Source organism: Triticum urartu, chromosome 7 (assembly GCF_003073215.2).
Source record: "Triticum urartu cultivar G1812 chromosome 7, Tu2.1, whole genome shotgun sequence".
NCBI lineage: Eukaryota > Viridiplantae > Streptophyta > Magnoliopsida > Poales > Poaceae > Triticum > Triticum urartu.
This window is the reverse complement of record NC_053028.1, coordinates 758944-770099: the sequence shown is the minus strand read 5'-3', so window position 1 is coordinate 770099 and position 11156 is coordinate 758944. Positions and strand designations below refer to the sequence as shown.

The following is an 11156-nucleotide window of genomic DNA, read 5'->3' as shown; positions in this document are numbered from 1 at the left end:
CACTACTAGAATCTGTGCCTTTACCGAGTGCCCCAAAAAAATCGACAAAGGCCCCAAAAAAACGGGTAACAATTTTGACGAGTATTGTACTCGGCATACACCCTTCCGGAAAATCAATTTTTGCCGAGTACCATTCATCAGGCGCTCGGCAAAGTTTTCACCGAGTATCAAACCTGGTGCACGGCAGAAAAAAGCAACTGGACGGAACGGAGCCAACGGTGCTGTTTTTGCCAAGTTCTCTGGCGTGTGCGCTCCATGCGAAAGGATTGCAGTTTTCAAAGTTTTATTCTTTATCTTTCTTCTTTTTTCCAAAACGGAGTCAAAATGGTCGGCATGTCTATTCATAGCAAGAGGTTAGGTCTTTCAAAACTATAAGTCGTTCTTCCATATAGTTTTGCTAATTTTTAGGGCAGAGCTATCACACACTTACTGTTCAAATTTGATTTACTTCAGTGAAATCAACATAAATTCATTTAAATGTAAGAAAGCATCTAGAAATGTTGAAAATCCACAAAACTAGGGAATTATCCCATCAAATAGGGTCTACTTTTTGTGAAAATGGGAGTCCTGCCATTTTGCATCCTGTTTTTTGTACCTGCATGCTTCACACAAACTACCTGTTTTGGACATTTAGAAAATGATAAACAAATTTTCTGTACAAAAAAAAGTTGAAAACTCTATTTGGAAACATTGTTTGTAATGTCAATATGCACCTATGTGTCTAATTCGGGCACATTCATAATAAACTATGCAACGAATATGACATCACCTTGGCCATTTGACTAGAAAACCATGAATGTCCTTACACGATAACAGGTTTTTTTTTCTTTCAAATTTGTCATGTTGAAAGTTTGGTATTTTTCCTCGGAACTACTAGACATAAAAGGACTCCGCATGGGGAGGATTGCGTTTTTCAAACTTGTACTCTTTTCCTTTCATTTTTTTTCTTCCAAAACATGGTCGAAAGCAAGGGGTAGAATCTTTCGAAACTCTAAGTGGTCCTTCCGTACATTGAATACCAAAAGTAAAAAAAAGAAAAAGGAAAGGCAACGCTAAAATAGATGAATGTAATTACATCACTAGTTGGAGGTGGTTTGTGACAAAAAAGAAGGAAAAAAAAGAGATCAGGTTGGATGGATTTGGCGGTTAAATCAACAACATAAAACTCCTCCCGCCCCAATCCCATCCCCCTTCTTATCCTCTCCTTCCTTGTCGCCATGGCCGCGGCCACCGGCATGGCCACCACCGTCGCCATGGCTCCCCTCCTCTCCCCCGCCGCCGCCTCCAGTCACTCGCGCATCCCCTCCGCCCTCGCCACCCCCGCTCCTCCGCCCACCCGCCGCGCACGCCCGCGCCCACGCCGTCTCCTCGTGTCTGCTCCGGCGGCCCACTCGGGCTCCGACGGGGCGCCGCCGTCCACGCTCTCCTCCACCGCCTCCTCCCCCTCCGGCAACGGAAACAAGGGGGCCGGCGCGCTCACCTTCCAGCAGGCCATCCAGCGGCTCCAGGAGTACTGGGCCTCCGTCGGATGCGCCGTCATGCAGTGCAGCAACACCGAGGTACCCCCAAATTTATCCCCTTTCTCTTCTCGTCTTCCCCGCTAGCTACCTGGATAGCTTCACCGGCAACATCAATGGCTGATGGATATGATGATGGTGCTTGATTTGCTGAATCAATCAATGGACCAGGTCGGCGCCGGGACGATGAACCCCCTCACGTTCCTCCGGGTGCTGGGCCCCGAGCCGTGGAACGTCGCGTGAGTACCCTGCATCCACAGCCATCCTCCCCATCTCATCCAACCAAATTCTATGCACATTTGCAAATGCAGTGCGATTCACACAACCGAGTTACTACTGAATACTACTCTAGTAGCAGATGCTTGCAGTTCAGACAATGCATTGGCCCCCATTTCTGATTTTGTTAACGTGGCTCTCCCTGTTGAATTGAAGCTATGTGGAGCCGAGCGTGAGGCCCGACGACAGCCGCTACGGGGACAACCCCAACAGGCTCCAGCGCCACACCCAGTTCCAGGTTACTTCACAACAATGTTCCTTCTTCTTTTGCTTGCTCAGACTGAGACCAATTACTGATTCCTGACCATGCCCTTTGACCAACAACAATAGGTGATTCTCAAGCCTGACCCAGGGAACTCGCAGGATCTCTTCCTGCACAGCCTTTCAGCGTTAGGTATCATCATTACTTCTTCTGAATCTCACATGGCTTAATTCAGCTCTATCCGAAGCAGCATTATCTTTTATTTATTTTCTCAACAAAGGAAGCCAGTGGTTGCTTATAACTGGTGCTTCCTTTAATCTCAGGCATCAATGTTCGTGAACACGACATCCGTTTCGTCGAGGACAACTGGGAGAGCCCTGTAAAGTTCTACCCCTCCTCCCCCCCTTTTTTTTATGGTTCTCCTCATTACTCTTTATGCATGCCGTGCTTTAATCAAATTCCAATAGAACATTACATATGCAGCATACCCACTTTGCCATATTAACCATTTGTTGAAATCAAGCGTTCTGCAGTGCGTTATTTTATTGATTGGTGTTTCTTCCCATCACTGGCAGGTTCTTGGAGCCTGGGGGCTGGGCTGGGAGGTTTGGATGGACGGCATGGAAATCACGCAGTTCACATATTTTCAGCAGGTAAAGCTAACCAGATATGTACAAATCATGTGGCAAACTGGCAGCAAAACAAATCTGCACAAATTATGTCCTTCTCTTTAAGGTTGCTGCATATATCCTGCTTGAAGTACCGAAATCCCTTCTAATCTTGGATTTTATTTTATCTTGTTAAAATTTCATCACTGTAGTCTGGAAGCCTCCCCTTGCTGCCAGTTTCTGTCGAAATAACATATGGACTTGAACGTATCCTCATGTCACTTCAGGTAAGTCCAGTAGTGTGGTTGCACATTTTACAACATACGTGTAGAGTGTTAGTACAGTTCAGTTTTTTTTCCCTGGATCTTGCCTCCTTTATCTGTACGCTCATGTGAAAATCCAATTTCTTTCTGACATCATAAAAAATAAATCTATAGAGCAACCAAATTTCTCTTTTAAGCCCCTCAGTTTTTTACCTCTACTAAGATATTTTCCAACTTACTCTGCTAGGCCATATGCACATTGAAAGAGCTGACCTTACTTTGTTTTAGATGTTCTGACAGGGAGTAGATCATTTCAAAAAGATTCAGTACACCGAAGGAATTACATATGGGGAACTATTCCTTGAGAATGAGTATGTTTCCTCTCCACAGTTTTGGAACTATACATGCTCTGTTTCATTATTCCTGTTCTCATTTTCCCCCTTACCTGTCGTTCTTGTTGTTCCTGTTGAATTAGATGAGTTGACAAGTATCATTGCTCCAGTCTATTACGGATGGGCTTAGATTTCAGGACCTCATTTCTGATTAACTTGTGCAGGAAAGAGATGAGTGCATACTATTTAGAGCATGCAAATGTTGATCACATGCAAAAGCACTTTGATGATTTTGAGGAAGAGGCTCGATCTCTGTTATCACTTGGGCTGCCAATTCCCGCGTATGTTTGACTGATATATTCTTCCTCTTCTTCTGCACTATCTGTGAACTATTAAGAATTGATAAGGTTGTCTTTGATTTGCAATGGATTAGGCATGACCAGGTTCTGAAGGCCTCTCATGCTTTTAATATTCTAGATTCTAGAGGCTTTGTTGGTGTAACTGAGCGTGCAAGGTATTTTGGTCGCATGCGGAGGTATTTCCTTGTTTTCTTTCTCTGCTTTCTCATCATTGATCCTGGAATTTTTTTATCACTACAATAAAATTTACTTATTACCTAACGAACCTCATTGATATGCGCTTGTCTCGGGTTAGCTGCATCCATATTATATTTTTCTTGTTCTAGTGTTTCACCATTCTTTATTCTTGGCTGGTGTTTATCCAGTAATTTCCCTTTTTTAGCTTTTGCATTTAAATCAAAATATAATTCTAATGCTGACTCTTTTTGCGCAGTCTTGCTCGTCAATGTTCTCAGCTTTGGTTGAAAACACGAGAGGAAATTGGTTATCCACTGGGCACTTACCAAGAGGCTAATCTTGTATACCCCCATGTCTCTGAAAAGCTCAGCAGAAAGGTATTTAGTTTGTATTTGCTATGTATTGCTGATTGTGTTATTGTTTAACATATAATGTTGTGAATGTACATGTCCCGACTTCAAACAAACACACCTTCTGACCTTGGACTTTGGTTTCTGTTATTTAGGAAGTGCTGGGGCAGGCACAGGCGTTTGTTCTTGAAATAGGAACAGAAGAGTTGCCGCCCCATGATGTGGTAGAAGCAACTGAACAAGTAAGTTTCTATTTCAACATTGTTTTGCATCCTAGTGTAAAACAACACAGTTATACTTGCTGAATATTTAAGTTATGATTCTGTCCTTTTGATCTTCTCCAGCTTGAGAAATATCTAGTTCAAATACTAGGGAAGCGTAGACTGAGCCATGGGAAGGTGCACTCATATGGGACACCACGGAGATTAGCGGTATACCTACCATCTTGACTCTTCTATCTTACATCTAATTTCTCAACCAGCTTTCAATGGATTAGCGGTATATCCAGGGGCAGATTGTTTGAACTTCTGATGCTTTGAGACAAAAATAAGCTTGATGAAATATGATATCTTGTGAAAAGTGCATGATGGAGAAACATGAAATCAGTCAGTAGGGTTAGCTGTCCTTTCCTTAGTAGCAACTAAACTGTAGACATAGTTATAAATATATCTATATTTTTTGTGTTGTTTGGAAATTAATAGAAAATTTATATGCTTTAAGAACACGGCATCTCTTAGAGATATCTTGGTAGACATCTTTTACTAAATATGTTTGTTTTGTGCTGCTATACAAGTTTCAGCTTTATTTTGCAGGTTGTTGTTGAAAATCTAAGTCTGAAGCAAATGGAGGAAGAGGTTGAGTTACGCGGTCCGCCAGTTACAAAGGCATTTGACCAAGAGGGAAAACCCACTAAGGTTAGCTATCCAACGAGAAGCTGGACCTATCCCTGGTATCCTTCTGTTGCGTATTCCTTGGGTTTCTCTGGTTATCTGCCCTGTTTTTAATATTTCTCCATTCTATCTAGGCTGAGTAGGGATAATGTTTTGGAAGTCTTTTTCTCTGTTCTAATTCAGGAATATTTTTTTCTGTTCATTTTCAGGCTGCTGAGGGGTTTTGTCGGAAAAATAATGTTCCCTTAGATTCCTTATACAGAAAAGTTGACGGTATGCAACTCATGCTTTTGCCTTCAGAAAGTTGGTTGCTCACTTCGAGTTCTATATTTTGTTTTTCTGAATTTTTCATTTCTGTGGCATATTAGCATTTGTGTGTAGTTTATTGGGAAGGGATTTCTAGATTTCATCTTTCTTATTTCTGCTTGATCTACCTTGGAACCGATGATCCAAAGGTCCTTCGTTGTTCCCATGAGGGATTTCTAGCACAATGTTAGGTTCAACTCTCAATTCTTATTCTGCATAAACTATTTCGTACCAAACAACTGGGGTACTATTTTTATTAGATTAATCCAATTCACCAACACAAATTGTAGGCCTTGTAACTTCACTCTACTTAATGAAAAGATGTGCAAACACGCTTGTTGCATTCTCTAAAAACAGCATGTTCACTCTGATTTACTGTATGGCTACATTGAGACTCTCCACTGAACTACATGTTTGAATCGTTTCCTGTTCTATGAAGAGGTCTGAACTTTGTTGAGCTTATTCTTTTCCAGGTAAAACAGAGTATATATATGCCTGTGTCAAAGAGCCTGCACGATACGCTGATGAGGTTAGTTTTTATCCTTCATATTTTTTACAGAATTATATCAGGAAATGCAGTAAGTAGGGCCTTTGGTTGTTGATAAAAGCATATGATTCCTTGACATTTCATTCACCAACAGCATTTGCAAGAGAATTTAAAATTTGTTCCTTGGTTCTGGGGGGTTAGAGGAATGAGCTTTTGGGTGGTGGGAATGAGAATGATTACCTGTCTGAATTTCTCTGTGGTACCTGCCTGTATTTCTTGTCAAGAAATCGGCCTGATTATGTTGACTTGTTTAACAACTTTTGGAAAATTTTCTAGATTAAGCAAATTATAGGTACTCCATCACCCTACATTATTTATGATTTGTCAAGGAGCAAACTCCACAGTTCACAATAAACTTAGTGACATGTCCTGTGCTGCCGCATTAGTATTTTGTCGGATGAGAAACTATAATTGGCTATTTATGATTGGTGATAATTTAAATCTGGTGCTCAGCACGCTGTGCGGTGCAGTGTTCAGCATCTAGCACGCTAGAATGCATACTGTACTTCCTGGCTTCCATTTTCTCTGCCCCTGTTCAACAACTGTAGCATGTGAATTGCAGGTCCTATCTGAAGATTTACCTACTATTATATCTGGTATTTCATTCCCCAAGTCAATGCGCTGGAACTCAAATGTACGTGTAGATCACATTACAGGTTTAATTTTTTCGCATACTATTTAAGTTTCTATTCTGTAACATTTTGGGGGTCATTTCACTTGCAGATTGTGTTTAGTCGCCCTGTACGCTGGATCATGGCACTTCATGGAGATCTTGTGGTGCCATTTTCTTTTGCTGGCATCTCAAGGTAATATTTTGGTGTGTGATACACTTAATTTATATTTTTGAAGTGTGATGATATGCAAAAAACCTTGATGGAAGAAAAGCCCTGAGTCTTTTGTTATATTTTTTTTCATATGAAGTTTATAACCACCATGATTTCCTATGGAACAGCGGGAGCCAGTCATGTGGCCTTCGTAACTCCTCTTTGGCGAATTTTAAGGTACAGATTGGCTTATCATGTGTATAGTTTATTTTGTACTCCAGTTCTGACTTCTATTTTGACATAAATATTGCTGTGTAAACTGTCAAGTATCATATCAAGTTACCCACATTGTATTGCCAAGATCGATATTGAAAGGCTGTAGTTCCATTTCCCTTGACCTCGATAATTCAATTCAATGAAATGCCCCTTATCGAAAAAAAGTTGCATTTCCCTTTTCAGGGTAATAATATCTGTCTGGCTCTTGTAGCAGACAAAAACCATGTTAATTACAGTAAAATCTTATCAGTTACTAATGTTCTTGACAGAATCGTCCTCTTTATTGAGAAAAAAATGCCATCTTATTTTCTGTAGAGGGATTTCACTCTTTGGTGTGCGACAGATTGACAGTCGTGCTTGCTATATCCAATGTTCAGGTGGAAACCGCAGAATCATATTTGCACACGGTGGAAAAAGCTGGCATCGTGATTGATATGCAGGTTAGATAAGAAGATTTAAGGCTTTCACACACTGTTGTATAAGGTTGGAACGAATGTCCTTTTGGGGGTTTTCATAGCAGAAAGTTATAATTTTCTCCACAATCTGTCTCACTTGAGAATATTTCTGCCTTGGGCTAGCCTGTTTAACCTACAGAAAACAGGGAAATACAGAATTACCCCATTAATACTTTTAGTTAATTAGTATTTCAGGTTTCATTGTGCCTCAGTTTTTATATAATACTACTGCAGGAGCGCAAAGCAAAAATCTTAAGTGACTCTAGTATACTGGCTAAAGGAGTTGATGGGGATTTCATTGCACCTGATAGCTTGCTGCAGGAGGTAGATTTTTTTTTTTGCATATTTTTTTGGTTGAAACTGGAAGTTATCCTGAAACATTTGAAACCACAACTCAGGTTGTCAATCTTGTCGAGGCGCCTGTGCCCATTCTTGGTCGATATGATGATTCCTTCCTAGAACTTCCGAAAGATGTATTAACAACGGTATGCTCAGATTTGGATAGCGATGCCTATAAACTACACTAAATTCTGTTGGTTCTGATGATAATATGCATGTTTTCAAATGAAAATTACTGATCTGAAAGGAATTCTCTCATAATATGCATGTTTTCTAATGGAAATCATAACTACAGGTTATGCAGAAACACCAGAGGTATTTTCCTGTAACCTCCAAGTCTACAGGCGATCTGCTACCATATTTTATTACCGTGAGATGATTTCTGCACTTCTATATACTTTACAGTTGGTTAGTGATTAGTCTTTGTTCTAATTCAGCATTTGTTGTTAGGTTGCTAATGGTTCTATTAGTGAAGAAGTGGTCCGTAAAGGCAATGAAGCTGTACTCAGGTTATGCAAAGGCCCAATGAAGATTTTCTGAATCATTATTTTACTGTGCAAATTTTCATTTTAGAGCCAAAGTTTTGGCATGAACAAATAGTAGCACAGTCAAGTTACTAGCACTATTTTTGAATTGTTTTTCATCTTGGCCTCTGCCTTTTTTTTATTCGCAAAGAGAACTTTAGACAAATATACATTCTGAATTGGCATACAAATACAGGGCAAGGTATGAGGATGCTAAGTTCTTTTACAAGATGGATACACAAAAGAATTTGTCTGAATTCCGAGGCCAGCTGAAGAGCATTCTCTTTCATGTGAGTTGTGCTGAAATTTCCTTGGATTCTTGTGTTCTGCTTATTCTTATTTTATCTGCACCACATTGAATAGGAAAAACTTGGTACAATGCTCGACAAAATGGCGCGTGTTGAAAATGTTGTTGCAGAGTTGACCCGTGTTCTCGGGATAAATGAAGGGATGATCCCAGTTGTCAAAGATGCAGCTGCATTGGCTATGTCAGATCTTTCCACTTCAATTGTTACGGAATTTACTTCACTTGCTGGAATTATGGCACGCCATTATGCTTTAAGGGATGGTCTTCCAGAAGAGGTACTTTTGTTGCCAACTCTTAAGAGGGAAAGTTAAGCCGGTCCTCAACTTTGGCTGAGCAAATTTTCGTGTCAAAGATTGCAGAAGCACTGTTTGAGATAACACTTCCAAGGTTCTCTGGCGATGTTTTACCAAAAACAGAAGTTGGCATAGTCCTTGCGGTTGCTGATAGGTACTTCCTACACATATATTGACATCGTTAAACAGATGCTAAACTGAAAATAAAATAAAATGTTGCTATATTCGAGTCATAGCCCACTATTTAGAACTATGATATTCGGAGAACCTTGCTTCTGCTAATGATTTTTTTTCACAGATTGGACAGCCTAGTGGGTCTGTTTGGAGCTGGATGTCAGCCAAGTTCTTCGAACGATCCATTTGGACTGAGAAGGATCTCTTATGGATTGGTAAGGGGAGCTAAAACTGTAAATATCATTACATATATAATATTTTTTATACAGGTACAAGTATTAGTTGATAATATATTTTATACAGGTTCAAATATTGGTTGAGAATAAGAAGAACTTTGACCTCACAAAGGCCTTGACCTTGGTGGCACAGGTGCAGCCTATAAGAATAGACAATGACGTTATAAATGAGGTCAGTATATATTTCAGATCATCACTATGTTACTATGTTCATATGAGTACATGGTTTTTGACAACTCTGATCAAATTTATTCTTAGGTAGTGCAATTTGTAACACGGAGACTGGAACAACTTTTGGTATGTATCTCCTTGACCTGTAATGACAATAGAGTTATTACTTATTACACATAAGGCTGTTCTTCTCCGAGATTCTTGTATTCTACCCTCTTGGGATGTACTGAGAAAGAAATATAAGATACCCCCTCTGTTCCATACTACACTAGAACTTTGCGTAATTCTTGTTGTGGTTTTAGTTCAGATGAAGTACATAGACTATATGTGAGTAAATTTCATGTCTTTTGAAATGACTCGTTTGTTCCTCATTTTTCATCAGGTGGATGAGGGAATTAACTATGAAATAGTTCGGTCGGTGCTTATGGAGCGTGCGAACTGCCCTTATCTGGCATCACAAACGGCAGCTGAAGTAAGAAATTATAGTTTTCAAGTTTTATGTGCTTAGCACCTCTGCTGAAATTTGTGGAAGCATCCTGGGTTTGTGGTGATGGTCTTGCTATGTGGAAACTTGCAGATGGAAGCATTTTCAAGAACTGAAGATTTCCCAAAAATTGTTGAGGCGTATTCCAGGCCAGTTCGAATTATACGTGGGAAGCAAATCGAGTCTGCTTGGGAGGTACTGGCTGTTTTTACGTAGACACGTGCCATCACAATTGAGTAACAAACTCAGAGCGCAGCTTGAATTAGGAGCTAAGCTTGCTGCTGTAGCATCTACTGACGACTTGCCTCACCATGAATGCAAATATGCAGGTTGACACAAGCGTATTCGAGAAGGACGAAGAAAAAGCCTTGTGGAGCGCCTATTTGGAGGCTGTCGACAAGATCCATCCTGGTAACAGAAGACTATATTCATTTCTCAAAGCGACATGTATCAGGTCCACACAGTTCATACAGCTCACCTCTGCGCTATTCTGTTCACCGCTCTTGCAGGTGTTGACGTCAAAACCTTCGTCGAGGCCTCCCTGCTTCTGATACAGCCTTTGGAAGATTTCTTCAACAATGTTTTTGTCATGGCGGTGAGAGTAGAAACTCTTTGTTTTCCAGATCTATTGTGATTCATATCATTTTACCGTTTGACGGTGTGTAGATGCACATGTGACTTTGCTGATTAACCTTTGTTTGTATCTCGTGATGGCGGCCATTGGACAGGAAGATGAGAAGATCCGCAACAACCGGCTGGCACTGCTACAAAAGGTTGCGAGTTTGACGAAGGGGATAGCCGACCTCTCGGCTTTACCAGGGTTTTAGTTAGCCTTGAAGCGAGCTGAGAGTGTGCGTCCCATTTTTGAGCTGGTGTCATTAAGTTGGAGCCATTTTTTTGTACTTTTGTTACTGGTCATTCATCTGGTGGAAACTTACTGGGAGAAGAATGAGAATGTAACTACAAGGGATCGTCTTTGATTGGAGGGTATCAGTTATGAGGTGTAACTACAAGACGAACCAATAGACAAAATGAGGTGTTGTTTATGCTAGTTGTTAAATGCATTTTCTTCTTCTGTGTTGTGTTGCTGACATTATCTGGGGTTGTCTTTGATTGGAGGATGGTGACCCAGAGAAAATTTATTTGGCATTCATTTAGATCTTACCAATTTCAAGCAGATCAGGCGGGCGCTCCTTGATGTTGAGATTTGTTAGTCGATGTATAACTTTGTTTGAAGAAGATTGAAATGTTTGCAGCTAGCCTTCCTTCCTTTTGTCTGTTGGTTCCTGGTCACTTTGGTTAATCT

At 40.5% G+C, this 11156-nt stretch overlaps 1 protein-coding gene across 1 annotated transcript; it reads left to right on the top strand.

The window, feature by feature from the left end:
- Positions 1–1179: 1179 nt before the first annotated feature.
- Positions 1180–10925, top strand: LOC125521184 (glycine--tRNA ligase, chloroplastic/mitochondrial 2). Its single transcript, XM_048686236.1, has 35 exons — positions 1180–1559; positions 1689–1756; positions 1950–2031; positions 2124–2187; positions 2319–2374; positions 2571–2648; positions 2816–2890; positions 3167–3237; positions 3423–3539; positions 3632–3733; positions 3991–4111; positions 4240–4326; positions 4429–4515; positions 4897–4998; positions 5184–5247; positions 5754–5809; positions 6390–6461; positions 6551–6633; positions 6780–6828; positions 7245–7307; positions 7557–7646; positions 7721–7807; positions 7957–8031; positions 8112–8170; positions 8382–8475; positions 8549–8767; positions 8845–8939; positions 9084–9174; positions 9263–9367; positions 9454–9492; positions 9749–9838; positions 9944–10045; positions 10180–10261; positions 10360–10445; positions 10579–10925. Exons 1-35 carry the CDS (start codon positions 1218–1220, stop codon positions 10675–10677), a joined length of 3252 nt encoding a protein of 1083 aa, XP_048542193.1. The 5' UTR covers positions 1180–1217; the 3' UTR covers positions 10678–10925.
- Positions 10926–11156: the final 231 nt, after the last annotated feature.

Excerpts from the sequence above, each read along its gene's own strand:
- LOC125521184 (XM_048686236.1), top strand. The coding sequence starts at position 1,218 with ATGGCCGCGGCCACCGGCATGGCCACCACCGTCGCCATGGCTCCCCTC. Across the intron at positions 1,560-1,688 it reads TGCAGTGCAGCAACACCGAG|GTCGGCGCCGGGACGATGAA; the intron begins GTACCCCCAAAT and ends TCAATGGACCAG. Across the intron at positions 8,476-8,548 it reads TGAAGAGCATTCTCTTTCAT|GAAAAACTTGGTACAATGCT; the intron begins GTGAGTTGTGCT and ends CACATTGAATAG.